This window comes from Tiliqua scincoides, chromosome 7 (genome assembly GCF_035046505.1).
Source record: "Tiliqua scincoides isolate rTilSci1 chromosome 7, rTilSci1.hap2, whole genome shotgun sequence".
Classification (NCBI taxonomy): domain Eukaryota; kingdom Metazoa; phylum Chordata; class Lepidosauria; order Squamata; family Scincidae; genus Tiliqua; species Tiliqua scincoides.
In genome coordinates, this window is record NC_089827.1 from 13,783,643 (window position 1) to 13,811,496 (window position 27,854).

The 27,854-nt window shown below is 43.0% G+C and overlaps 1 protein-coding gene across 2 annotated transcripts in view; it reads right to left on the reverse strand.

The window, feature by feature from the left end:
- Nucleotides 1–3,623: 3,623 nt before the first annotated feature.
- The window catches only part of MDFIC (MyoD family inhibitor domain containing), a 51,945-nt gene continuing 27,714 nt past the window's right edge, over nt 3,624–27,854 (reverse strand). For both annotated transcript variants that reach the window (XM_066634388.1, XM_066634386.1), the window contains 2 exons: nt 14,881–15,147; nt 3,624–8,017 (listed from right to left, as the gene is read on the reverse strand). In XM_066634388.1, the coding sequence (XP_066490485.1) occupies nt 7,770–8,017; nt 14,881–15,147 (515 nt within the window). In that variant the 3' untranslated portion in view covers nt 3,624–7,769. The remainder of the gene's footprint in view (nt 8,018–14,880; nt 15,148–27,854) is intronic.

Consider the following 27,854-nt stretch of genomic DNA (forward strand, 5'->3'; position numbering starts at 1 on the left):
CTCTAGTTCACCATCTTTGTTAAAATATACTGAAAATCCTAGGTACATCATGTCAGATGCAATACCTCATACTGTGGTTTTATATAGTGGCACAGTATCTTGCCAAGCAGATAGGCCATTCAAGGCTAATAAAAAAAGAATACTCCATAAACCAATAGCAACCCAATTTCACAATAACAGAAACCTAACATTCCTGCCTGCTTCTAAACACACAGTAGAGTTTTAGGCCCCAATCCTATCTAAGAGGTGTGCCAGAATGTGTGTTTCTCCAGCACATGAAGCATTCACACAGTTATATAAGCTCCATAAAGCACCTTGTGATGGGAGAGAGGCTATGCGTGCGGACGGGAAAGTCAGAGCCTTCCCATGTATGCCAGTGGGGAGAAGGATGTCTGCCAGAGACTGGCACATGAGTGGAGGGTGGGAGCGGGGACGGGGCAGAACAGGGCAAAGGGAGGGTGGTGATGGGAGTGGGTGGACCATGCCTGGGAGGGGGCAGGCTTGGTGGTGCAGGCGCAAGCCATATCCTATCCCCCTTCCAGTACCTGATCCACTAACATGGATCAACGCAGACTTGTGCCAGCTCTGTTGCTGGCACAGGTTCAAGTTGACCCATTGTGGCTGCTGGGGCTTATGCTGGGGCAAAGGGACAAATGCCTCCTTACCCTAATGAGACCTCCAGCTCTATCCCTTGTCTCAAGAGCTGAACTATTCAGCACAGACAACCTGGCTAAGGGTTCCAAAGGTTCATGCTGCCAAGAAGATGATGCTGTGTCCTCAGATAGCATTTGTTTTGGTGGCATTGTTGAATGAACACCTGAAGCCGTGAACATAAAAATTGAACACTGAGCAACTTCTGCAACTCACTGCTCCGAATCAACTTCAATTCCTTAGTCTTATGCAGACTGGCAGACCCTAATGCAGGGGTGTCCAAAGTTTTTGGCTAGAGGGCCACATCATCTCTCTGCCGCTGTGTCGGGGGCCAGGGAAAAAAAGAATTAATTTACATTTAAAATTTGAATATATTTGCATAAGTTTACATAAATGAATATATTAAAGATGAACTTATATGAATGATTGGAGGTCTTGCAATAGCTCAAGGCCTATAAAAGGCCTTGCACAAAGCAAGGCTGGCCTTTCCTTTGTTGCCTCTGCTGCATCACAGACATGAAACAGCAAGCAGTGGAAGGAGCCCTCATCCCACAGCTCACACAAGAGGTCAAACAGTCGCTCTCACGCTGAGAGCAGTTGTGATGGGCCAGTGTGGGCTCCAACAAATCTCTGGAGGGCCAGAAGTTCATTTGCGACTGGGGGCTCCCTGAGGGCCGCATTGAGAAGCCTCGAGGGCCACATGTGGCCCCAAGGCTGGGGTTTGGGCACCCCTGCCCTAATGCAATGCTTATAAACTCCCTAATTGTTGATATCAAACCTTGTGACAGTGCCTAGCGGCCAAGCCAGACTGCAGTAGGTGGTGTGCCTGATCTCATTACTCAGTCTGCCTGCTGTTGAGGAACAGCATCAAGGTGCCATGAAGCCTGGGCTTGTAAAGGGAAAGAGATGGCCTCTTCTGGGGATATCACCCCAGCAGAACAGCGGGTGGGGCCAGGACCCAGCAATTATGCTGGATCCTGACCCCATTCCCAGGCAGCCCGGGAAGCTCCGGGCTACTCGGATCTGCGGCACCTTTTAGGTGGCGCAGATGCGAGTAGAACCTTTGGGGCTGCTGTGGCTCTCCCCCGGGTAAGGGGAAGCAACTCCCCTTGCCCTGCTCTGAGCCACTTTCAGCCCCAAACGATGGATATGGGGCAGGCCTAACAGCCTCCCCATTACAGTGCAAGTTAGGATTATGCTGTAAGTTTGATAAGAAAGTAACTACAGCTTAACCTCTTTCTGTTCTTGGAACTGCTGTGCAGGCCAAAACCCACAGATAAACAGATCTACGGACTGGAGCTTACCTGACCTCCAGACACAACTAGAAGCACATCCAACTCACTGCAGGATCCAAACCCACAGTGGAAGGCCTGACCTGTGCTCTTGGACACACCTTCCAGTTGAGAAGGCCCAACACTGAAACTGGGGGAGACCATATGTTGCCCCTCAAGGTCTCAGAATGCCTCTTGGAGGTGTTGAAAGTGCACTTCTGGTTTTTATGAAAATGCAAGTGCCTTTCAGACACTTCTGGGGGGCTTTCTGAGTCCCAGGGAGGCCACACAGATGGTGCATTCAGGAGTTCAGGTCAGACCCTCCACTGCGGGTTCAGAACCTGTGGTGAGTTCAATCCATGGGTTCTGAATCCGTGGATAAACAGGACGTGTATTGTGTACTTCAATTTCGTTTGGAAAGAAAAAGAAAATTAGCTCCTTTCCCTCTACCCTGTCCATTGCTTCAAATGTTCCAGAAATTTTAAATCTCAGGTCCTATTTTAATACGAAAGGCAGGCTACATTCATATGCTGACAGATTCCTTCTTACGCTTGTGTACACAAAGCAGTCTCAACTTGTACAGAAACCAAAGGGTAAAACATACTGTGTTCCCAAAAACTCACAATGTGTAATGCAAAATCAGTTAGCAAACCTGAACCGATGTTTATGAGGTCAAGGGCTGCTTTGTGTCTTCTGAAGTTGGCTTCAAAACCTCCCTGATAACCTTGTCATTGTCTGTTCAGAGCAGACTCCTTGATTTAATGTTTGGAAGTACATAGCCTAGACTTCATGCAATATTTACTAGAAAATCATTCATTGCTTATTAAAACTAGTTTTAAAAAAATATTTCTGAGGTTAACCATGCACATTCCATTTGCTGGGCAAAGCTGCATACATTTACATTATATATACCGACATCTCTCCCCCCCTCCCCCACACACACATTTGCCTTTGTGTAGGCATGTTTTTACAGTCTTATGTGTTCCTTATTGGCTTGTACTTCTTTTGAAACCTTCTACACGACTACTGCCTTTTCACTTCGAGTCATAGCCAATTCTGGAATGCCTGGCAAACCTTTTATATTTTCCATATCTAGTGTGGCATGTTGTCCCAAAAATGAATTTTGAGAAGTTAATGAATGAGATTCTAGTTTTTGCTAGGTAATCACTTAGCATGTTTCAACTCATGTTGTTAAATGTAGAATTTTAAGAAGTTGCTGTTTAATATTAAAATGCAGCATTTATGTAGCTGACAGATCAATCCTAACTAAATCCCCCCTGGGTCAATGTAGTGCGGGCTATGCTGCATCTTGCTGGGGGGGGGGGGTTGGGTGATGGAGGTCTCTTTGGGGTGAGGAGACATTTGTCCCTTTGCCCCAGAGTAAGCCCCAGCAACTACAATGGGTCAACTTGAACCTGTGCCAGCGATATAGTTGTCTATTTGGAGTTTGTATTGCAGAAAATGAGAATGAAATCACTGAAACTAAAATTATTTCTTCAGGAACTTAAAAGTTCAGTAAGCTATGCAGGGGTAAAGTATTCCACTCACAACATCCAAGACTTCCAAAGTAAACAAACAGGATAGTTAGCAAAGGGCGTTTCAGGAAGTCAAAGAGAGTACACTGTTTCCTTCACCAGCCATCAGCATACCTAGGGTATTAAAACACCACACCATAATTAAAACAAAAGCACAAGACAGTGATTCAAAATATATTTCTTTATTTCAAAATAACGTTTTATAAACAAACGATCCAGTTAATAGAAAGTTCATAGCGCAAGTAAAAGAAAAAAAAGAGGTGATGAGTTCAGAATTCTGTGTAACTGAAGACCTCTATCTTCATTGCAATGGACCGACTAGACAATTAGTACATTGCTACTTCAGCCACACTTCTGTACTACTTAACTTTTTATTCATATATTGTTCCCATAAGGCTGGCTCTAGGAAAGACAGTGATGGAGAATTTTAAGAAATTAAACAGAAAAAAGTTTCTTAAACTATTCACTAGTGTGCTCCCCTGCAGAGATAAATATCACAGACTGATAATATTTCTATGGCACATAACAGGATATATCTAGCATTGCAAGCCAATCACACAGTCAACATTTTACTTTTGAAATAAAAACTGATAATAATCTGATCACTCACTGCCCAATCCTAATGGGCAGCCCAATCCTGAGCTGCCTGGGGAGCCCCCACTCGGCAGCACCACGAGGGCTGCTGCTGAATTCAGCGCCTCCCGCGCTACCTTCCCCTGGATAAGGGAGGCAGCCCCGCAATGGGGCTACTCACTTTAGCGGCGCCCAAAGGGCGCCACTAAAGTAAAGGTGCTCATGTAAGGCACGAAGCCTCCACGAGTGCCAAGGATCCTGCGGAGCAGAGCTCCACGGTTCCTCCTCCATCCCGCCCTCAAGCACGCCTCTGACACGCCCCCCTCCCCACGCCACGCCGGCCTCCCTGCCCTCTCCCTGCATCACGCTGGATTCCCCCCTTCCCGGAACGCCCCTGTCCCTTCCCCGTTTGCTGTTCCGCAGCCCGGTGGTGGCAGGCACCGCCGAGCTGTGGAACACGGGCACCCACCGGGCGATGGCTCAGCGCCAGGCAGTGCTGAGCCACCTCCAGCGGAAGCCCAGTAGTAAGCCCAACAAATGTGCCTTATGGCACGTTTGTGACTGTGGTCTGCGCCGCAGAGGCGCGGTGCGGACCATAGGATTGGGCCCTCAGTCAACTGAAGGCTTTATTACATCCTGAGCAGACAGAACTTCCACTTGGACTATTCTGCCTTTGAAGGATACACAAAGGCAGGGTTGTGCCGGAGTAGTAACAAATTTTAACATCATCAAAAACAGTGGACCTTTTCTTTGTTTTAATATTGGATCACCTTCTAGGACAGCAATTTTCAACAGGTGTGTCATGGAAGGTGTGCCATGGGAGTTTGGAACACAGTGCTTGAAAATCATTGGAAAAACTCTTCCAAGTTCTGTGGTTCTGTTTTTCGGACAATTATCTGTAGTAATGAATTGTCTGCTCCTCTTCCTCTGCCGGGTCTAAGCGGGTTGCCCTTGAAACAGAGCCAAAGAACATGGAAGAGTTCACGGAAGCTGGAAATAACCTTTCAAGAGGTGAAGGCCATAGAGGTCAGCGAGAAGAAAAATGCTGAAAATTGCTGTTCTAGGAGAATTATATTGTCCAGAATTTATGTGAATCGACCAATAATAAAGATTCTCTTTATGAAGTATTCTATAAGTCAACAAAATTACACATATTCTACCAATGATGAAAAACAATCTGAACAGATCTTAAATAGTCCTTGCCATAACAATAATTCTTTTTTGATAACAATTACTGAATTCTCCTTAAATACTGTGAGATTCATTGTAGCTTGCCACATACATCTTTTTTTTATTTATTTATCAAAATCACAGAATGACAGTTACGGCAAAGTTGCACTCAACACAGAAGGAGTTGTCCTCAGATTCATCAGTCACACCCATTGACAAGACTGAAAACCCATTCCAAAGACTGGGGCAACCTAGTATAGCCTGTTGTATCATTTTAATAATGGACAGCATGGTTGCCTAGGGCTGCATATATTCCCCTTTCCTGAAACATCATGCACATCTACCAGTTGTGCAATAAGACAAGTTTCCCTGTTCCCAAAGTTCTGCAAGTCCCTCTTGCTCAGCATGGTACCCCAGAGGCATTATGTTTTTAAAAAAGACAAAATGCCCCAAGGCACTGCCAGTCAGTCTACCTGCTTCTTCCATTCCCAGGTAGGCTTCTGACTTTCAGAAGTCATAACTCAGCCCCCACTGGCCTGATCCTGGGCTCAGTGGTGTATTCAGTTGAACTTACTTGTCAGTTATAACATGTTCAGTTACTAAACTATCCAAGAGTTTCCATAATGAAATCATACCAGTGTAAAAGTCACTATTTTTACTGCAGATTCTTCTCTGACGTACAATAGAGGAAAGACTAGAATCCAGTCATACAAATGTAAGTAGCAACAACGGGGAATGAGAACATGCTAGCAGAGGAGGGAATGATAGTCCCTCTGCATTAAAATGTGATATGTGATAGCAAGCAAGTAGTGTCATAACAATTCAGTAGTAAGTATTCACAAATCAGTGTTTGTAGGTTCAGGCTTAAACTTTTCATTTTTCCAGATTGTGTGTGTCTGTCACACATGGATCATTCCTTACAATGCAGAGATGACGAAAGCCAACAAGCCACTGGGACATCTGGACTAATAGGGAAAAGATCACCAGGTAACCAGGTAGTTTATTCAAGCCATTTCTGCCCTATGTTGCATATACACAACAAGGACCAAATGTGTACACCTGTGGGCTGGGCAAAAATGGGTTAAATAAGCTAATGTGTCATAAGAAAGAAAAAAAACCTCACAGATATTAAGGCAAATTAGCACCATGATATTCCAATATATGAAAATTCTGAAGTCAGTTGATATGCTGGGATAGATTTTGACTGTGCCAGGAAAGATGTCTGGTACAACAAAAGAAAAACGTGTTCTAAACATTTCATCACAAAGCCATCTATTAAAGCCAAATACACAACTATATTCCTTCTCCCTTTAAAACAGATCAAATTCAATACCAAATCAAACTCTGAAACAATACATTTCAAAACCTTCAAAAGATCCACTTAACTTTAATTCAAACTTTGCATAGAAAGCACTTCCTACACAGCTAGTTATGATCAAATGCTTGCTTTTGTTGACTTCATTGAGAACACTACCTGGAAGCTACTTATGGACTTTGGGGAGGAAGAAGTCAAGTGCATGATTCTTTCCTAAAAAAGGTTCACAATTAATGGCACAAACCAGTGGCATTCTTGACCACTGCCCCGTCCAGGGCATACCCCCAGAGGTGCTGCCCCCCAACTGGAGGTGCCACAACCCTGCCCATTGTCTCTCCCCAAGAGGCGTTCAGCAGTGGCCCTCAGATTGGCCCTCAGCAGTGGCCCATAGCACACCAACTGAATGCTATGGGGGGCACTGCCAGAGGGGTGGATGGTGGTGTAGTGCTGTCCCCAAAGTTTGGTGCCCAGGGCATTTGCACCCCTTGCCTTTCCTCAGGTATGCCACTGGCACAAACACATTAAAGACAGTTAACAAAAAACACAAATTTGGTAGGGGGCTAAACAATACATTCAAACATGAATAAGACAGTTAGCTATGTAATGTGTAGATGGGAAAAAATATTTTATAAGCCTCTGAACCAAAAGTCAACATGAAGCTCATTATGTTGCTGTTAAAAACATTAAAAGATACATAGCAGTTTTGTCAAGAAAGAAAAAGTTACTTGCTTTAAAACAAAAAGTATTTAACACTGAGAAAGTCAAACTTTGGAAGATGCATTGGGTTGTGTCTTAAATTTGAAATCAATGGGACTTAATCATGACCTAACTTCTTTAGTTACAATTCAACTTGGGATACAACTCAGCATGTGTTTACTCCAACCCTACAAGTTTTAATCTCTTCCAGAAATCGGTTAGTTGAACTGATTAAAAAAAAGTTTAAGATTATGGTAATATCTAACGGGCTCAATCTTTCTGTTTTTATGCAAGGCAGCATGAAGCAGAGGCTTCACCTGTGTTGGAAGAACAGGCAACCAGTTTGAAAAGTTCACAAATCAAGCATCATGGAGCATTTGTTCTTTTTGGATGGGTTTCTCGAGAATTCCTTAAAATGAAGTTAACAGTGCATGTAACTAGGCTGTGATGAGTCTTAACAGTGTCCTTCAGGAAGGGTTTGTTTTTTTAAAAAAAAAACCCTCTCCAGTTTTTTAGCAAGGGGGAAAAAAACCCCAAGCCATAAATATGCCGAACATTTCATGAAGGGAAACAAATCCCACAGCATTCCATGCAGATTTCCAAACAGTCTGAAGATTCACAACAGGCATCCATGATGCCACAGTCCATGTCACAAGGGCAGTTGCAGTCATCTCCCATTTCTTCCCCACAGCAGCAGCAGCAGGCCTCTACTGGACAGATGCCACACGATGTTTGTCCCAGGACAAGGCTACAAAGGGTCACAAATTCACAGAACAAGCAGGCCAAGATACAGTGGACACAGCAATCTGAGAAGCACCCGGGCCACAGTGTGTTGGAGAAGGGGAGGGGGTAGGAGAGGGAGAGAAGAACAAAAGAAAGTAATTTATTACTGCATTCCATCTGCAAATTAAAAAAACAAAAAGGCAGAGAACAATCCAAACAAAAGTGGTTGCTCTCCACCCATATTCCACAGTTCACAGGCCTGGTCCCCTGCCCATGGGCTGAGCAATTTCAAGGATTCAGCACTAAGGGGCACACTGGTAATGTATTCAAAGCCAATAAGGTGTTAACATTCACCACTGGTGAAGCCCTGTCCAGGCAGCAAATTCCAAGGTGCAAACTCCCAAGCAACGGAACAGGTGAGGGGTTAAGAGGCTCCTGTACGCAGGAGCTCTAAAGGAGGAATGAGGGGTCGGGGTGGCTCCCGGAGGGCCAGTGACACATTTCCACACTTGCCATAAAATCAAGGTGAGGAGACAGGAAAATAAGTATTGCGCATATACCACAAGTGACTTTTTATCCCTGCTATTCTTTACCCAGGGGGGTAATTTATCTGGGGAGCTCCTTGCCACAGGACCTGGTGGCCTAAAAACCTTTAAATGGGGAGTGGACAGATTTTTGGAAGAAATCCATCACTGGTTACAGGCCACGACAGGTACTTGCAACCTCCTGGTTTTAGAAGTAGGCTGCCTCAAAATGCCAGGTGCAAGGGAGTGGCACCAGGATGCACTTGTTGCCTTGAGTTGCCTTGAGTGCTCCCTGAGGCATCTGGTGGGTCACTGTGAGATACAGGAAGCTGGACTAGATGCGCCTTTGGCCTGATTCAGTGGGGCTCTTTTTATGTTCATCTTTCTAGTCATTTCCCCCCACACCAATTTCCTTTCTTCTTGCAGGGTTTTTCTTCCTTTTTTGGCTTGCTTCTCCTGTCCCAAAGCTGAACTCTGTGCATTTATAGTTACAACCAATTCCAAGTTCATGTTGGTATTAAGTTTGAATAGTTACAAAGCAGCAGCCGCAGCAACTGCTTTGGCAGTAGTTTTTGTAGGTTCTGGGCCATGATGTTCCCAAGCATCAGCATCCAACTGGGTTTAGCCAGAAATAACTGCTGCTGCCCATTGCAGCAAGTTGCTACAGTGTTTAGCTGCATGATAGGTAATGCAGAAGTATAATTTGCTTTTTGAGATGTACAGTGAAAGAATGCTGCTTCTACTTTTCTCAGTTAACCACAAAGCCCATCCTGTTTTTCACCCACAGCTTCCTGGTGTCAGCAAGGAAACGTAGTGCACTCAGACAAGGAAGCTTTCCCACTCTTTCAACAAAAAGAGTTCTCATAAACTCAGAGAGAATTGGGCTCTTGGCTCTCACAAGATCTTGGCTCTCATAAGATTGTGCTAGATCCAAGATGATAGCAGCCGGCTAAGTTCGAAAGAAGAGGCTGCGGGGATGTAGTAACTGAGGTACATTTGGGAACCACTAATAATTAAGGGTTTGCTACAGCATTTGGTTTGCTTGTAACTGTGGCACCATTTATGTAAGCGGTGGCTAAACTCACCACCACTGTGCAACGGAAATGTGGTCCCTGTTCGGACCACATCTTACCGTTCTGCCGGGTCATCATATGTACTCCTCCTTGATCAAGGGACAGAGACACTCTGGGCAGTCGGGTCTGCTGCCCGGCATCCCAGAAGGCTGCGCAAAAGGACATCTGGGTAGACACAACTGCCCAGAGCATCCCTGTACTTCAATCAAGGAGAACTATACGTGGCAACCTGGTGGAACAGTGAGGTCTGTTCACCAGGCAGACGAATTCATCTGAACCCTGGATCCAGTCCCCAGGCTGGGGTTCAATAGCCCTGGTTTATGTGAACCTTATTTACATGCAATGTGTTGTGTTTTATTCTTTAAGGTTTTCATACTAATGTCAGTTGCCTTTCAGTCTTTTGAGAAGGTAGGGTAGAAATTTTATACATTTAATGTTGGGTGGCAGGGAGAGAAAAATGACACTCCCCCCCCCCCCCAAAAAAAAAGGTTTATAGAAGATGTTACCCTAACTGAACTGAGTGATAGAGAAACGATTGACAAGAAGGTTACCAGGAAGATTCAATTGTGTCCATTGCATGTATGAAGATTTTGGCTTAAGTATTTTTATGCACATTTGTTAGCCTGCAAAGGATGGACAGAAACCCACAAACTCAGCATTTAGGATTCATAGAAAGGAGTAGTGAAAAATATTTCTCTTGCCCATTTTCCAATAATCGAGATAGTAAAATAAGAAGGCTGGGTGCGCGTATTAAAGGGGGCCTCTTTACAGGAAGTATAAATATACCTAAAGTGACCTTCTTCCAAAGCTCAGCAGATGTGACATGTGAAGTGAAGCTGGGGAGTACAAGTTCAGTGAAGAGGGCCAAAGCCAGATTGATGGGGATTAATTAGCTTGTTGTCATGGAGATTGTACTTGAATAAATCTAACACCATTTCCTCTCTGACTTTTTTTTTTTTAAATGTAAGGAAGGAAGAGACAGAAACAAATAGTTGTATGGGTTTCCACACTCTGAAAATTCACTTATTTTAATATTTTTCTACTCTGACGGCTTTATGCTTTTACGCAACGCATACAGGGAAAAATGTGCAGAACACTCATTTGATTGTGAAGATTTGGGAGAGAAATGAAGCCATATGACTACTATGATGCATATATAATAGCCAAAAACAACACTGCAATCTTAGGCATCTTTACTCAAAAGTTAGCCCAACTGAATTCAATGACACTAAAAGCCCAATTCTAACCTCCCCAGCACGGGCACTGCTGCTCTGGCGATGGGTGACCCAAAAGTGCCAAAAAGCACTTTCCCACCAGTGGGAGACATCCAGTGCTGGCAGACCAGCCAGTGCCGGTTGGCACTGGGTCTCAGAGCCGTAAGGACACCAGTAAAGAGCTTCCAGTGGTAAATATCCCTGCGAAGCAACGGGAAAGCTGGGCGGGGGTGGAACTGGGCAGGGGAAGGGCAAACCAGGCAGGGTGTATCAGGACCAGGAGGGGGGGGGCATGGACGATGGCAGAAGCTGCCTCCTAATCCTATGCGCCTCCTGAGCAGTGGAGCCAGACATGGGCTCCTCGGTCCTGTGCCAGCTCCTAAGCTGGTGCAGATTTGAGGAGACCCATTTGGGCCAGTGGAGTTCTACACAGAGTAAGAGAACCAATGTTTCCTTACCCTGAGGAGATGCCATTGGCTGCTCTGGTCCAACGGAATACAGCAGTGGCCATTTTGGCACTGCTGTATCGCGTGGTACTGGCCCCCCCTATAGGACTGGGCTGCCCTTTGCATTCAAGCAAGCATAGAATTGCAGCCCAAGACATGTATCACAGGCCTACATACATTTTACTGTCTTAAAAGTTTGACATATTCTTGGGTATATCCAAATCCAAAAATGGCATCTGTTTTGCCCAATTGGCTCTACGTTGGCAGGGGTTCGACATATGTAGACACCTTATATGCCACTTCAAGTAGCCTCCTCCTGAGAAAGCCATTGTGTCAGCTTCCTCATGAAGAAGCTGCATGAATCAGCATATAAAGTGGCTATGCCAGCCATTTTCAACCACTGTGCCGTGGCACACTGGTGTGCAGCAAATGGTCCCCAGGTGTGCTGTGGGAATTTGGAGGAGGGTTATTTATCAATAGAACCATTGTGGGATGTGAGCCCCCATTGACAGCACAGTGTGCCTTGTCAATTATCAAAAAGCTGATGGTGTGCCTTGACTATTTTAGTGCCTTGCCAGGGCGCTGTGAGATGAAAAAGGTTGAAAATCATTGGTCTTCTATGCCATACTCCCTAAACTAGTCCACTGGCCAAAAAAAATGCCATTTTTGGATTCAGCACCCCAAAAATATCCTAATGATGATGTTGTTCATTCAAACATCGCTGGTCACTAATTTTTTTTTTTTTTGGGGGGGGGGGGAAGATAGGACTGTGATTGGTTCCATTATCAGGCTTCCAAATGGAACGTGGTTAGAAAAAAGAGAATTACATATCCAGGGAACTGCTGCTGGGGTCATCTAAAATAACTAGTTCTTAAAACACAAACCATGATTCAGAAAGTTTAATTTTGGTTGCCAAAAAGGGCACAGTATTTCACTGAATATTCCACTATTGTAAACATACATAAGGAATTGATCTAAATAAAGATACTAAAGTGTCCTGCGCATGTCCAAATTATGATAAAGGAGCATATTTAATGAAGACATGCATATTAAGGGTAAATTTGAAATGTTTTAGTGCACTAGTAAACCATTTGCATCCCAATGGCAAGTATGCATGAAGACATTCCCTCTTGGTTCATCATATTCCTCCCAAAATGTCACGAGAGGTCTGGGAGGAAATTACTCTCCTAAGTAAAAGACCTCTTCAGAACAAGAACATTGCAATTCCCACAAACATAAACACCAGGTATTGCATCAGATGTGGAGGAAAAAAGTAGGTAACTACCAACTTTTAAGAAGGAAGCTTGAATTGATGGATGCTGTTCGCAGTTAAACAGTGTTCTTTCCTCTCCAAAATACTCAATTAAAAGAGCATTAAATTAAAGATATTTAAATCATATATATGACCCTGTATTACGTTCTGCTTAGTGTGCAGGAGTTATTGCTAAATCTACGTATTCAGAAATGATACAGCTTTATCTTATACACTTCAGACACAGGAAGCGTGTGTATGTGAGCCCCCCTCTGTCAGTGTCAAGAATTTCCTAGAAAGGCAGAAATCAGGCTACAGTAGAACCTAGGCTAAAATACCAGTTCCTGTAGAAACTATTGTGAAGGAGCACTAAACGTGCAATCTTCTACCTGCAATCCAAAATGCTATTGTTGCCACGTCACCCTCTCTTTCCTCTCTCTCGACATGGGGCTCCATGGAGAGTCTGGTTAGGCCAAGCCAGACAAAGGTCTCACCTCAGAAAAACTGCATGCAAGCGCGTGCGCGTGCGCGCGCACACACACACACACACACACCTTTGCCTACTGCCTGCCCAGATCCTGACCAAGCACTCACAATCCCTTGATCGCTTCACCTTAAAAGATAAATGGATCCCTTCTGCCCTACTTTGGAAGCACCTTAATCTTTGCCACAGAACTACAATTCTTTTGTTTTACATCTGGGGTTAGCCAAGAAACCTGTTTCTATCTGAGGTTCAGGGCTATACCCAGAAGCAGTACTCTTGTTATGCTTGGAAGATGCATCTCTCCTCCCCGCCTCCCATCAAACTCTTGTACCCTCTTGGAATATAGTCTCAAGGCCATTCTGATCCTTGGCTATTTAGACCAAGCAATATTTTTATTTTAGTTTGTGTCAGCATGCACAACAGGGAGGCACTGACTCTCTGACTTTGCACTTGGACGCTGAAATTCCAGTCACCATGTACACACACTCAGTAATGGAAAATGCTGTGCAAATCTGACCTCACTCCATGTCCTTTTCCAACTCCCTGTTGACTAGAGCAGCCATTTTCAACCAGTGTGCTGTGGCATATTGGCATGCCATGAATGGTTCCTAGGTGTGCAGCAGGAATTTGAGGGAAGTTCATTTATTGGTGGGACCACTCTGGGATGTGAGTCCCCCACCAGCAGCACAATGTGCTTTGTCAACTGTCAAAAAACTGATGATGTGCCTTGACAATTTTAGCACCTTGTCAGTGTGCCGTGAGATGAAAAAGGTTGAAAATTGCTGGACTAGAGTCCAGGAGCCTTTTTGGATCTGTTTTCTGTGTTTCCAAAGTTGGGTGTGTTGTGTTTTTTTTTGTTTTTTTTTGGGGGGGGGGGGGTTGAAGTGGTATCTCAATGTACCTACTAAACCAGAGAATTTACCCGCTTCTATAGTGACTTCAGTTTTAGCAGACAAGAGCAAAACACACCAAGTATAGCGATGCTAAATGAGAATGCAGAAGATTAAAAATAGGCTCAGGAACTCCAGGGCCATTAGAGTAATTGCAGGAGTGGATAAACATACACACACCTCACACAGGAAGAAAATATATTTACTTTGCTGATACACACTCTGCGCTGGAGAAGAGGGATAAAAAGCAATCGTACATTCAAATTATTTATTGATTTTAGAAAAATAACACAGGCCTGCGAAACTGCAGGTCAGAAAAACTTTTTTCAAAATTTATGACTTTTTAAAAGAATTTTGGGGGCCGATTCCAAAAATGTCATCTGTTTTGCCCTATCACGTCTTGTTTCGGAGATACAGCATAGCCTCGTTAATTAATGGAAGCTGCTTGAACCATTCACTAATGAGGCCATGCCATATCTCCGAAACTAGATGTGATCGGGCAAAACCGATGCCATTTTTGGAATCATCACTCCAAATATACCCAAGAATAGGCCTAAAGCTTTAAGATAGTAAAAATGTGTGTTGGTCTGTCTAATTGTGTTTGGTGATAATTAAAGCACAGGCCTAAGTTTGGAATCCCTTCTGATCAGAATGAATGGACCTGTGGGAAATGTATTATGTCATTTTCAGGGGGAAAAAAAATTGCTCACAAATTGCTTACCGTGACAAAATATTGACCAATTTCCTAATACAAAACTTTTACACTCTTCTGTTGCCCCTGCAACGACACTACCAAACAGCCATGAGCAACAACTCCACCACTGTATGCTGTTGAGAGGGAGGTGTGCAAATGTTTGAAAGGCAGGAAATCTCTCATTTCAATTTCTGCCAAATACTTAATATTTTCCTTTGGGGAAGTAACTTGTGTTTTATTGTAATGACTTCTATTTGCTTCTGGAGCACGACTCATGCTCTTCAATTATTTTTAGTTGATTGTGTAATTATCAGAGAGAATGGGTTTTGGTTATTCTCTGTTCAGTTTTCTTATAAGGTTTTAGCTTACCTTCAGGTGAAGAGCCCGGCTTTTGAGAATATGCCGAGCTTTTCTTGCTACTTTCACTGCTGACAGACAAGCTGGACTGAATTTTTCGGTGCATTTTTTGGGAGACGGGGGCTGCAAATTTTCTGCTGTCTGTCGTTACAAGTTTTACTCCACTATGAATTCCACTTCCATTACTCAGACCTGCGTGACCGTTTTGTATCGTGCCAGCTTCTTCCTTACACTTTCCAAGCGGTGAAGCGTTTGGTTGAGGCAAACGCTGGGGCTGTGCTTTAAAGAGAAAAAAAGAGTTAAAGTGGTTACCTTCTTTTTGCACTGTATTGTTTTATTTTAAGACGATGGTGCGGAGTGTGTGTTTGAAGGTGCCGCATCCATGCGCCTAAAACAAAAACACACAGCAAGATTACTCAGAAGTAAGTCCCGTTGTGTTCAACTGAGCATACTCCCAAAAAGGTGTATTTAGGACTGCACCCACAAACTAGTATTTATTGTTTATTGATTTGATTTGTAACCTGCATTTTGCCCCAGAGGGCACCCAAGGTGGCTAACAACATAAGAACATAAGAACAGCCCCACTGGATCAGGCCATAGGCCCATCAAATCCAGTTTCCTATATCTCACAGCGGCCCACCAAATGCCCCAGGAAGCACACCAGATAACAAAAGAGCTCATCCTGGTGCCCTCCCTTGCATCTGGCATTCTGACATAACCCATTTCTAAAATCAGGAGGTTGCACATACACATCATGGCTTGTACCCCATAATGCATTTTTCCTCCAGAAACTTGTCCAATCCCCTTTTAAAGGTGTCTAGGCTAGACGCCAGCACCACATCCGGTGGCAAGGAGTTCCACAGACCGACCACACGCTGAGTAAAGAAATATTTTCTTTTGTCTGTCCTAACCCGTCCAACACTCAATTTTAGTGGATGTCCCCTGGTTCTGATATTATGTGAGAGTGTAAAGAGCATCTCCCTATCCACTCTGTCCATCCCCTGCATAATTTTGTATGTCTCAATCATGTCCCCCCTCAGGCGTCTCTTTTCTAGGCTGAAGAGGCCCAAACGCCGTAGCCTTTCCTCATAAGGAAGGTGCCCCAGCCCCGAAATCATCTTAGTCGCTCTCTTTTGCACCTTTTCCATTTCCACTATGTCTTTTTTGAGATGCGGCGACCAGAACTGGACACAATACTCCAGGTGTGGCCTTACCATAGAATAATTAAAATACATAAAATATGCATCAAAAGCTATAAAATATAAATAAATCTATAAAATAGGGAACGAAAAACGGAACAGCAGCAGCAATAAAAACCATCAGTTAAAAACAATTTACTAAAAAGCAACCATCATACTCCCTATGAAGCCTCAAAGGCTTACCGAAATTTGAAAAAAGGCTTCAGGTCTCGCTGGAAGGTTAACAATGAAGGAGGTGTTCTCAACTCAAAGGGGAGGGAACTCCACAGTAGAGGCACCACCACTGAGAAGGTCCTATTTCTGGCTGCCATCCCCCTCTCCTCTCTTGGTATCTATGAGAGGAAGCTTTTTACTCAATGGCCACAAGTATAAGAAAAAAAAATCTGCGTAAATTTGCAGTCCAACCGTAAGTAAAACCCTGTGTGGTGACGCAACAAGGCCAGCACAGGCTATGCAACAGGGGACTGACAATTTGTCAGTTGCAAATGATAGAAGATAAAATATGCAAATCTTTATCATATTTTCAAGAAATGGGACATCCCAATTATTGTGCGGGCTGCCCTTTCAGCGGCGCTCTTCTGTCGAGGCATTCACAGCTTAGGTTCTCTTAATGATGCCGCTGCAGAAGTGCCACTGCTGAACTTATCATGTGGGTCACTGCATGATTATTGGGCTCTCCCAGCACCACAGCAGCATCTTCTTCTCTCACCCCTCTTGGTCGGCCCCTTCCCCTGCAGCCTTCCTAGCTTCTGTGGCCTCCTTCCTTCTCTCCCACCCAGAGTCTCAGCAGAAGCTGCACTGCTGAAAGGGTGGCACTGGTAGAGCCCAATTATCACTTGGGCTGCACTACTTCTGCCAAGGCACTACGCAAAGCTAACCCCTCAACAGACGTGGCGCTGCTAAAAGGGCAGCCTGTGTGCTAATGGGCTCTCCCAGAGCTACAGCAGCATCTTTCCCTCTCAGTCAGTTAGCCTCCCCCTTCTCCCATGGTGTTCATCGACTTCTGAAGCCTCCTTCCATCTCTCCCTTCCAGTACCTCAGAGAAGCAGCAGTGCTGAAAAGGCATTTCTGAGAGAATTCAATTATCACGGGGGTGGAGGGGAATAAAAGGTTTCCACACACCGTATCTGGTCCGTGGGCCTTATGTTTAACACCCCTGCTCTAAACCAGAACAGAATTCGCAAAATATGGATTTAAAACTAATCCATGGTATTTATTTACTATACTCCTAGACCAGGGGTGCTCACACTTTTTTGGCTCGAGAGCTACTTTGAAACCCAGCAAGGCCCGGAGATCTAGCGGGGGGAAGGAAGCGTCTGACAGACACCCCCTTTAATGTATGGAGCCCCTGCTGGAGTCTAGTCAGTTTCGTCAGTTTTGTTGCTGCATGCCTGAAGTGCAGCTAAAGTGTCAGTTTCAGTTTAGTGTCAGCTAAATATGTCAGTTTCGTCTTAACAGTTTGGAGAGACAGGGCTCCACGATCTACTCATTTTGCCTCGCGATCTACCGGTAGATCGCGATCCACCTATTGAGCAACCCTGTCCTAGACCATGCTTTAGCCAGCAGTTCCTAAGGCAGTTTACATAAAATTAAACAATTACAACCATTTTAACAATGCTGCTAAAACCTCCATGATTACAATACACACAGCTGACGAAAAAAACCAGAGCGCAAGAGGCACAGAACAGAACAAAGAGCTACCAACTTTTACTAACTGAAATTCAAACCCCCTTCCAAAAGAAGGTGTAAATAGATGCAACTTCATTCCCCTGCAAAAGATCATATAATCAAGTTCTCCAAAGCTTCAAGAGAATTGAATTCTGCAATTCTTGAGCCACCACACTAGCGATCTTGCTCCTCCTTGTAGCTCTTGCTCTTCCTTGTAAATAAGCTCTTGCTCTGCCACAGGCTGTAGTGATGGTACCTGGCCTAGATGCCTTTAAAAGGGCATTTCTGGAGGAAAAGTCCATCAGAGATTAAAAGCCATGATGTGTATGTGCAACCTCCTGATTTTAGAAGTGGGTTACCTCAGAATGCCACATGCAAGGGATGGCACCAGGATGCAGGTCTCTTGTCTTGTGTGCTCCCTGAGGCATTTGGACCACTGTGAGATACAGGAAGCTAGGCTAGATGGGGCTATGGCCTGATCCAGCGGGGCTGTTCTTATGTATTTGTGTTCTTAAGAGCAAATAACCAAACGTCAAGCAATTGCCTTTTCAGAGAAGGATATCACCAGCAGATCTTCATGCTCACTAAACTCTTGGTGGTGGGGGGGGGGAAACACTCCAAACCATTTACGGCATGAATTGGCCAGAAACAAACTGATAGCCAATAATGTTTAAAAACAGATCCTCATAGCAGTTTATACACAGAATGGGACATAGCAGGTATCAACAGAATGGGACAGATGACATTGCAGAACTGTCTTCAAGGTCAGCCCCACACATGCTGCATTACCACAGGTTCCCTGGAAGTCAAAGCATTCGTTTTGCGTCATTTACAATCACTTTTCTACACAAAAGTATTCAAAGTAGTATACGGAAGGGGCCATATTCACGGTTTGACATGCACGGATAAGGAAAACCCCATTGTGTGTGCCCATTTAGCAGTTTAAAAGCTTACCGCACAATATTCTTCCTTCCTTAAACCGAGTGCTTACGGTGGTCTTCAAGCTGCCTCCCGAAAGCCAGAATATGTTAAAAAAAACTTGAAGGTCAATAGGAAGCACTAACATCACTAACGGTTTAAGGAAGAAAAAACAATGTGGAAAGCTTTTACATTACTAAATAGGGGCATGGGGGGGTTCCCCATATCCAGGGTTTCCGGTATTCGTGGAGATAGAACAGGAAAGCATCCCCTACAGATACCGAGACATCCCTGTAATTATGAATTTAAAAATCACAGTTACACAGATTAAAAAGACAACCTACTATAATCAACTAAATCGAACATTTAAACGTAACATTTAAAATGCAGCAACACAAGAGCACAGATAATTGAAACTGAAGCCCCACTGCTATTGGGGACTTACAGCAGCGGATCTAGTGATATCCACTGCTATACATTCTCCTTGCAGCAGAAGAAACACCATGCTACAGACATGCTGGTAGAAACAGCTGAAGGCTCCATTTGTGTGCCAGAACAACCCAGATGCTCCACTGGTGCAGGTAAATTGGTGGAGGGGGGCAGTTTGTGGTTTGTAGAGTGAGCTGAACCAGGGGGGTGGTTCAAAGACAGGAGGGGGCAGATCTCAGCAGCAGTCACGCAAGTTGGATCCTGGATACCCCCAAAAAGCTTATAGCTGGACGAGTAGGCAAGTAGCCTACAGCCTAGGAGGCTAAAGGTCTCCTTCCTTTATTTGCTTCCTGCTTTTCGCTTTTAGTCTCCCTACTGCGCTGCAGGTTGCTGGCCTGAGTATAAGCTTTTTGCTTCTAGCTAGACACCTTATCACTTCAGAGGATATAATCCATATAAACAAAGGTAATGGGGCGTGGGAGGTTGCGCAGGGAACCACGTATATCCAGATCCGCTGATAGAGGGGGGATACCTGGATTCTTTTGCGGACGCAAAGCTGATAACATATCAATGAATACAAGTCTGTTGGTCCAGACTACCTTTCAGAATTGAGGGCGCAACCCTAAAGCTCCAATGGTTCATAGAAAACTCCTTTAAAATAATCATGTGTACTCCAATAATACACGGATACAAGGAAAATCCCCAAAGGTTTTACCAGAAACTTAAAATGTGACAGATTTCACAGAATACTCCTTTCACGTGCGTAAGCAAAGACAACTTAATCACTGACCCAGAATAGAGCTCAATATTCCCTATTCCTATACAAGACCAAAACAGTCTTGTTCCATTGTCGTCTTATACAGGGATAGGGGGTGGGGGGAAGCATTTCATTGTAGAAACACTTTGTCTACTTAGCCTGGCAAGTAGTTATATTACTTGGAATTCTTGGATATAAAATGCAATGTTTTACCCAGTCGTTGAGAGAGCTATTATCCTCTGTCAATAAGTGGAGAGAAAACAAAAAGAATTCTGTAAGTCTAAATGGCAACGTTACTGGAATTGACAGCTATGACCTTTAGAAACTGGCAAAATGGGGAACTGTTGTGTTGTTTTTTTTGCAATTGTTTACATTTCAATATCATATTACATACACATGCCACACCATCACATTTTCCTTTCTTATATATTAAGCCTATTTTGCCAATTAAACGGGACAATGGGAAGTCTTGGCAAAACTGAGCCACATAAAGTTATTTGTTTTAATGTCATTTTATCATTTTTACGAGGATCAAAAGATAAAACGGCTCCCAAAGTGTTCTTATTTCAGTCTTTTAACATACAACTTTTTTTTTTTTAAAGCTAACTGGCTTTAAGAGTATTCACATATGATATGTAGGTCAAATCAAAAGTGAATAAAACCCCCAAATGTATTAGTTATACCAATTTAAATTTATCTTAACTTTATTGATAATTTTTCACTAGGGAGACTTGAATCTTATGGTTAAAATACACTTGAAACCAATTAGGACCCATATGACTGCATTCTAGTGCAGAGAATAAAAAAAGCATTTGACAGTTTTAAGATTAAGCCACAACCATTCGTTTTAAAACAGAAATGTTTTTTTTTTAATCTTATTTTTAAAGATTGTGTAGGTCTTGGGGAAAAAAAAGGACAGAAAAAGGGTAATATGGGAAATGGCACAATGCTTTCTTAAAACACAGGGATACCCAGGGACTCTCACTCTTCCTTTAATGATCCGCTGCTCTCATTCAGCTGTCTTTTTTTTCAAATCTTTACATATGTGACAGCTCTCAAAAGTAGACCATAGACCATCTGGCATTTTCAGAGGTGTAACTTGTGCAAATTCAGCTCTACTGGGAACACAATGCTATCTCCTCCCTGTGTTATAAAAGATACAATAGAATGTAGAACTTATGAGTTGTTTTGAATTATTCATTTTTTTGCCTGTATATTCAAGAAATTTTACAAACTCTGCATTTTGTACTACATAATCACAGGCGTTAAAGGTACAAAGAAACTTTTTGACACCTCTTTTCTACAGAAAGATGGCATTTTGTTTGATATGTGAACATTCGGTGTCTGTTATATCATTCTAAACAGACCATGTGCTACTACAAAAGACCCCATTTTGCACAATGTACGAGCAAAATTTTATTCCTGTTATTCAGTAACTAATGCAACACACATGAATTTTTCCTCTCCTACATTTATGAACATTCAGCATCTTAAATCCGTTTTAGTCACCAATATAGCCACCAAGTATATAATTTTTTTAAAAAAAGCACATCACCACCACAACCTTCTTAAATATCCACAATGAATTGTTCGAAATCTCCTAAGAAATACTGTGCTTACTTCATTAAAATGTTCTCAAGATATAGCAAAACCAGTGAATTTAGGTCAACGTTTTATACAGTGTTAATACTAGTGAATTTTCACCAAGAATGATAAGTATTGGATTAATGATTCAATAGAATGAATCACTTTCGATAGAAAACTAGCAGATAATGTTGCCAGTAATAACTATACATGAATCTGCTGCCTGTGGAAAAGCAATAAAAGGGTAATATATTGCTACAGTATATAATCTATTAGCATGTTTCACTGCAGCTCTGTCATTGGTCTCTTCCTGAAGCACACTTTAATATAATAACTTTTGTGTTCCTTAACCAACTTTACCCAGTAATTTAATTGTGAGGTTAGTTGGAAGCATAAAATACTTCCACTATCTTAACATGTATTTATTACTCCGATTTTAGAGACTGTGAACAAAATACATGGCCCTGTTCAGATTCAAACTCGCTGCGATTTCCAGCTGGCCAAAAAAAAAAAAAAGTCTTGCTTGAATACATTTTGTGGATTGTAGGGGTACGCATATGGGTGTAGACAAACATATTTTAATTGCATATATCATCTCTATACACATACATTTTCAAGCAGATCATAAAACTTGAACACATTGCACCCAGGAATAAAAGCCAACAAAGACTGTGAAATACACAGAGCAGTATACCAATTATATTTATAAATGGAGTGAATTACAGGTTGAATACCCCTTATCCAAAATGCTTGGGACTAGAAGTGTTTTGGAGTTTTTTTTTCAGATTCTGGAATATTTGCATACACAGAAATCTTGGGGATGCAATCCAAATCTCAACACAAAATTCATTTATGTTTCATTATGCACAGGTATACATAATACACATTTATAATTATACAAGTATACATTATACCTTATGCACATTCCCTGAAGGTAATTTTATACAATATTTTTTATTGATAATTTTGTGCATGAACCAAATTCGTATTCATTGAACCATCAGAAAGCAAAGGTGTTACTAAGAGGTCAGGTGTGGAAATTTTCACCTGTGGGGTCATGCTGGTGTTCAAAAAATTTTGGATTTTGGAGCATTTCAGGTTAGCATTTCAGATTAGGTTGGGCAGGAGGTCTGGTCTAGAGGGTAGAACCTCCGTCTGCCTGAAGATAACATCCACAAAGTCGCCAGTTCGAGGCCACCGGCACCGTGCGACCTTGAAGCAGCTGACAAGCTGAAGCCGAGCTATTCCATCTGCTCTGAGCGTGGGAGGATGGAGGCCAGAATGTGAAGCCAGATCGGAATGAAACACCTTGAATGTAGTTGTTCTTGAAAGAAAGAACCTTCTTTGAAATTGTAAAAATCCCTATTTAATAAGGAATTTAAATAAAAGCCTGCCTATGTAAACCGCCTTGAATAAAGTCTTGAATAAAGACCAAGAAAGGCGGTATATAAATACCGGTTATTATTATTATATTATTATTAACCTGTATTTGGGTTTGATTTCAATCTGCGATGTTCCTGAAGTTTGGATATAGGTATGGTAATGTTTGGTTCACTTATTTCAGAAAAACAAGAAGTAAGACATGATAGTTCACATAACAGGAGTCCATTCTCATGCAAAGGCCCACAGCTGTGCCTGGCCAGCCCTTGAGCAGTGAAGGTCCACAGTTGCTGCTGCCACCCCACCCCCCAACATAACTGAGTAAAGCCATGGACCATGGAGATCCCTACTTGGCAACTAAATCTTCTTATACCCCCAGAGCCAATCCCTGGATGCCCTGTCCTCCAACACTATTTGGGGAGCTGTGATATTTGCAACTGTTTAAACTGCACTAGGGAAAGAAAAAGAGAAGACAGTCCACAAGATTGTCCCTCCAATCCCACAGCCTCCCAGTAAACCTCCCCATTGAGCTTGGGCCTCTTGCTGGCTTACCAGGAAGATGTCGGAAAGACATCGTCATCTTCCTCAAGGGCATTTTACAAATCCCGCAGCTGCTACTCCCCACCCTTGTCCAGTAAGCCCAGGGCCCAAGGACAAGGCTTCCCAGGAAGTGATGGAGAGCAGCTGATGTTACCAGGTATCAATCCTCCTTTCTGCCATGAGACATTAACTGTAGTGGGACGGGTTAACTTCAGTTAACACCACACTTTTCCCAACATGGAGGGAAATGTGCTATTTGGGGTCGCCTCCCATGACCTTTGCCCCAGGAACTGACACTGGTCTGGCTTCAAAGCCCTAGCAATTTATAGCAGCAATTTTCAACCACTGTGCTGTGGCATATTGGTGGGCCGTGAATGGTCTGCAGATGTTCCGTGGGAGTTTGGGGGAGGGCCATTTATTAGTAGGGCCACTGCAGGATGTGAGGCCTCCTACCAGCAAAGCAGGGTGCCTTGACAATTGTCAAAAAAACTTGACAATTTTAGCACCTTGCCCATGTAACGTAAGATTCAAAAGGGTGAAAAGCGCTGCATTACAGTATATCAGCATCCTACAATATTCTATCCATTGGTTATCATATAGCACTGAATAAAAAAAAAAAAAAAAACCCTACCACATTCCATATGGGATTGTTCAGGCGCATGGGGGAAAGGGAAGGGCTCTTTGTTATTTCTTATGCAGTGCCTAGTAAGTTTACGAATACAGTAATATCCTTTTTTGGTAAAACAACATCTTAACAGTAAAATTAAATAGAACTTTCTGCATTATGGGAGGCAATAAGTTGTGCATTATTTGGCAATGAGCTCACTTTCATTTAAAATTTTGAGCTTTTCTCTTTAACAAAATAAAAATACTGGCATGCTCACCTATTACCCACTACAAAATAGCTATACTGAGGTTTGGTCTACAGTATAGTGATTCCCAATGTGGGTCCATGGCCCACCAGTGAGTCCCAACCCAATTTTTGGTGGGTCACAAAACTGATAATTAGACTAGACTATATATATATGGACACTTTTCTGTTTAACACCCTGGTTTTATTGTTTATGCCAATAACTAGACTATGACTAGACAATTAGACTATGTGCATCAAAGTAAAACAATCTGCCACTTGGGGAGGGAGCACTATGGCCAAATAACCTTTATAGCCACTGAAACTTGAGTTGGTATTTTTTTTTTTTTTTTTTGCTTTTGGTGGGTCCCAAATGCTACAAAGTTTGGGAACCAGTTGTCTATACTGTTGGGCATAGGACAATCTAAAGGCAATAATATGAATGAAATACAGTTAAAATGGCTTCTTTATTTTTAATGCATAGAATAGTATCAAGCTGTAACTGTCAGGAATGCTAAATAAGTATTGTTTGGTGGGATCCCTTGGATGAATTCAGGAAACAGATGGAAGGGAATGCATTCAGTTAGTATAAAGAGATTATGAGCCCAATCCTGTGGTCCGCGGCACGGCTCCATGCCGTGGACCACAGTCACAAACGTGAGGCAGGGGTGTGGCTGGGGATGTGGGGGAGGCGTTCCAGGAGGGGGGAGGCGTGCCAGGGGGTGGGCGGGAGGTGTGTTGGGGAGGAGGAGAGGCGGATCCGCAGGGCTGAGCTCCACAGGATCCAAGGAGCTCGTGGAGGGCTGCGCGCCCTACACGAGCGCCTTTACTTTAGCGCCGACCTTTTGGTAAAGAGAGTAGCCCCATTGGGGGGCTGCTTCCCTTACTCAGGGGGAAGGGGAGGTGCCTCCCGTGGTAGCGCGGGAGGCGCAGGATCCGGCGGCAGCCCTCCACAGAGCCGCCAAGTCGCCAAGTTAGTATAAAGTGATTATACCACGAAGTCTGAATCTTTCATGATGTCACTCTTTCATTTACTCCTTAAAACATTTCATCAGAACCAACTATTCCTTCACTGAAGTATAACTGGGGGAAATCCCCCATGAAATATTTTGCCAGGGTAGATTTTCCAGCTATCTTCTGTGGAGAGGGAAAAAAAAATAATGTTTGAATCAAGGAGTCATCTCTTTCTGGAATAGTGCTATAAGATTTCCAAATCCCCTGAAAAATAAGAACTTTATTGTATGGATCATATGTGTAGGTTTGACAGACTACTCTTATATATTAGCCTACCACCTGCTTGGGGAAGGAGGACAGATAATAGATGAACTCCAAAAAAAAAGTTTCCTACTACTGCTAACCTAAAATGGTATATAGTCATCTTTAAAAAAAAGTGTCATCCATTTTGGTGGATGACAACATTTTTTCCCCAATTTTTCAAAGTGTCTACAGCATGAATACATAATGCCAATAATGATGTAAAACTTTGAAAGCCCGACTAGCCTCCATTCAAATCTTCAAACTACAACAATAGGTAACTGCACAGCCATCTAGAATATTAGCATTGAAGTTAGAAGATATACCTCTGAGTCAACCTGTAAAACGGCTTTTGTCAGCAATTATTTTTGAATATTTCCTGCAAAATAAATAGCATATACTGCAGCTTCTGCATCACAGAAAGCATACATTAACTAAATAACAAGAAAATGATCAAGGTGCAATTCGCCTTTTTAAAATCATTTTTTCACGCTGAATTTTTTATATCGTGCTGACATTACAGAGAAAAACAGAGTGCCAACTAAGATCCATCAACTCTTTTTTTTTTGGGGGGGGGAGCTCTTATGTTTTACAAGACAGGCATTATGAAGAAACAAGGTTTCCTTTGTGGAGAAATACTTTGGCAAAACTGCAGGTATACGTTCACAGAAAGCTCACACTGAGAAATGTTTGTATGGGTCTAGAGATATTCATAAAAGATGACAAAAATTACTATAAGATGCAATTGATGTTTTAGAACATACCATCTTTCTCATTTTGGAGGTAAAAAGAAAGTAGGAAGGCAAAACAGATATGGAAAAATCTGTATCAGTGCTAGTTACAATATTTAAGACGTTGCACCGAAGTTGCACAAACACCAGCGTGACACTTGCCATATCCTAAGCCCATCCTAGCAATGCTATACTGCAGAACTTCTCAAACTGCGGGTTGGGACCAACTAGGTGTGTTGTAAGCGAGTTTCAGGTGGGTCACGTACCTAGCTCAGCCCCTGTTGAAAATACAGAGTTGAAGATACAAGGTGCAGAGCTCATGGGCAGGTCAGGCTTCTGGTGGAAGACAGGCAAGGTGCTTTGCCCTGAATAGGTGCGAAAATGGGATGCTGGAAGGAGGGGAGAGCTGTGTGGTTTGAGAAGAACCCAAGCCTGTGTTCTGCTTTGACTTCCGAGTTGGAATGTTTGAATTAGGAGCTATGCAAAATAACAGCATGAGCGCACTGTGTAATAGAACCTTTGGCTGATGAGTTTGAAGCCAGAATTGATGATGTCACTTCTGGCCCTAACATCACTTCCAGGTTAATGACATCACTTCCTGATGCTAAAATTTGAGAAACACTGCTGTACTGACAACGTGCTGGCTAAGCAACAGAGAATTGCCTAGCATGTCTTGGCAAAGCAGGGCTGGCTTCTCAGTAACACTCCCAGCATCCACGGAGCGGTACCCTAATGGCAGTGCGTCACCATGACAATGGCGAGTCATCACCTTAACATTTGCGCATCATCTGTGTCTCACAGCTGTGAAGTCAGCATATCATCTGTGTGTCAACCAATCACTGTATCCAATCACCCCCAAACACTGGAAGCCAGAAAAACACCACCAGGGTGAACCGAGTAGGGGGCATGGATAAGGCCTATGAGCACACAATGCTGGGGGGGGACACACATCCCCTACCCTGCCAGCCACTAGGAAAGAGCAACACAACCACAAGCACCACCATGCTTGTGTTTTAAAAAAATAAAAATCTAATCGGAACAAAAATTGTTGAAAGCAGATTGATACCACAATGACAAAAAGATTAAGGTTGCTTACATACCTTTCCTCCTTGTGCACAAGCCAAATTTAAACATTCTTTCATGTCAGGTACCAGCTCAAGTTTTACCAAGGGGTTCTATTCAACAGCAAACGGAAATATTTGGGTTCCTACCTGAGAACAGGCATTTTGACACTGTAATTAATGTTTGCCACATCACCAATCTTGAATCAGATGGAAAACCTCCAGGCATGAAATCCTATATTCTTTTCAGGGGGCAAAATGTTGGGAAGGAGGAAGAATTTCAGAACTTTTGGTCTGATACACATTGTGGCCCATTTCTTTGCCAAATGCTTACACGAGGCCCTTCTTTGGTTTCTACTAACTTGCCTGTTCCAAAAATGTCTCACCAGGGTCTAGTAAGGAGAAAGCCCAGACGCTATCCACAGTCCACTTTGACCTCATCGAGTGAAACAGAAATTCCCAACTCTCCAACACAGGGCCCAATCCTATCCAACTTTCCAGTACTGGTTTAGCGGCAATGCAGTCCTGAGGTAAGGGAACAAATTTATTTATTTATTTATTCGATTTATATTCCACCTTTCTCCCCGAAGGGCACCCAAGGCAGCTAACAATCAG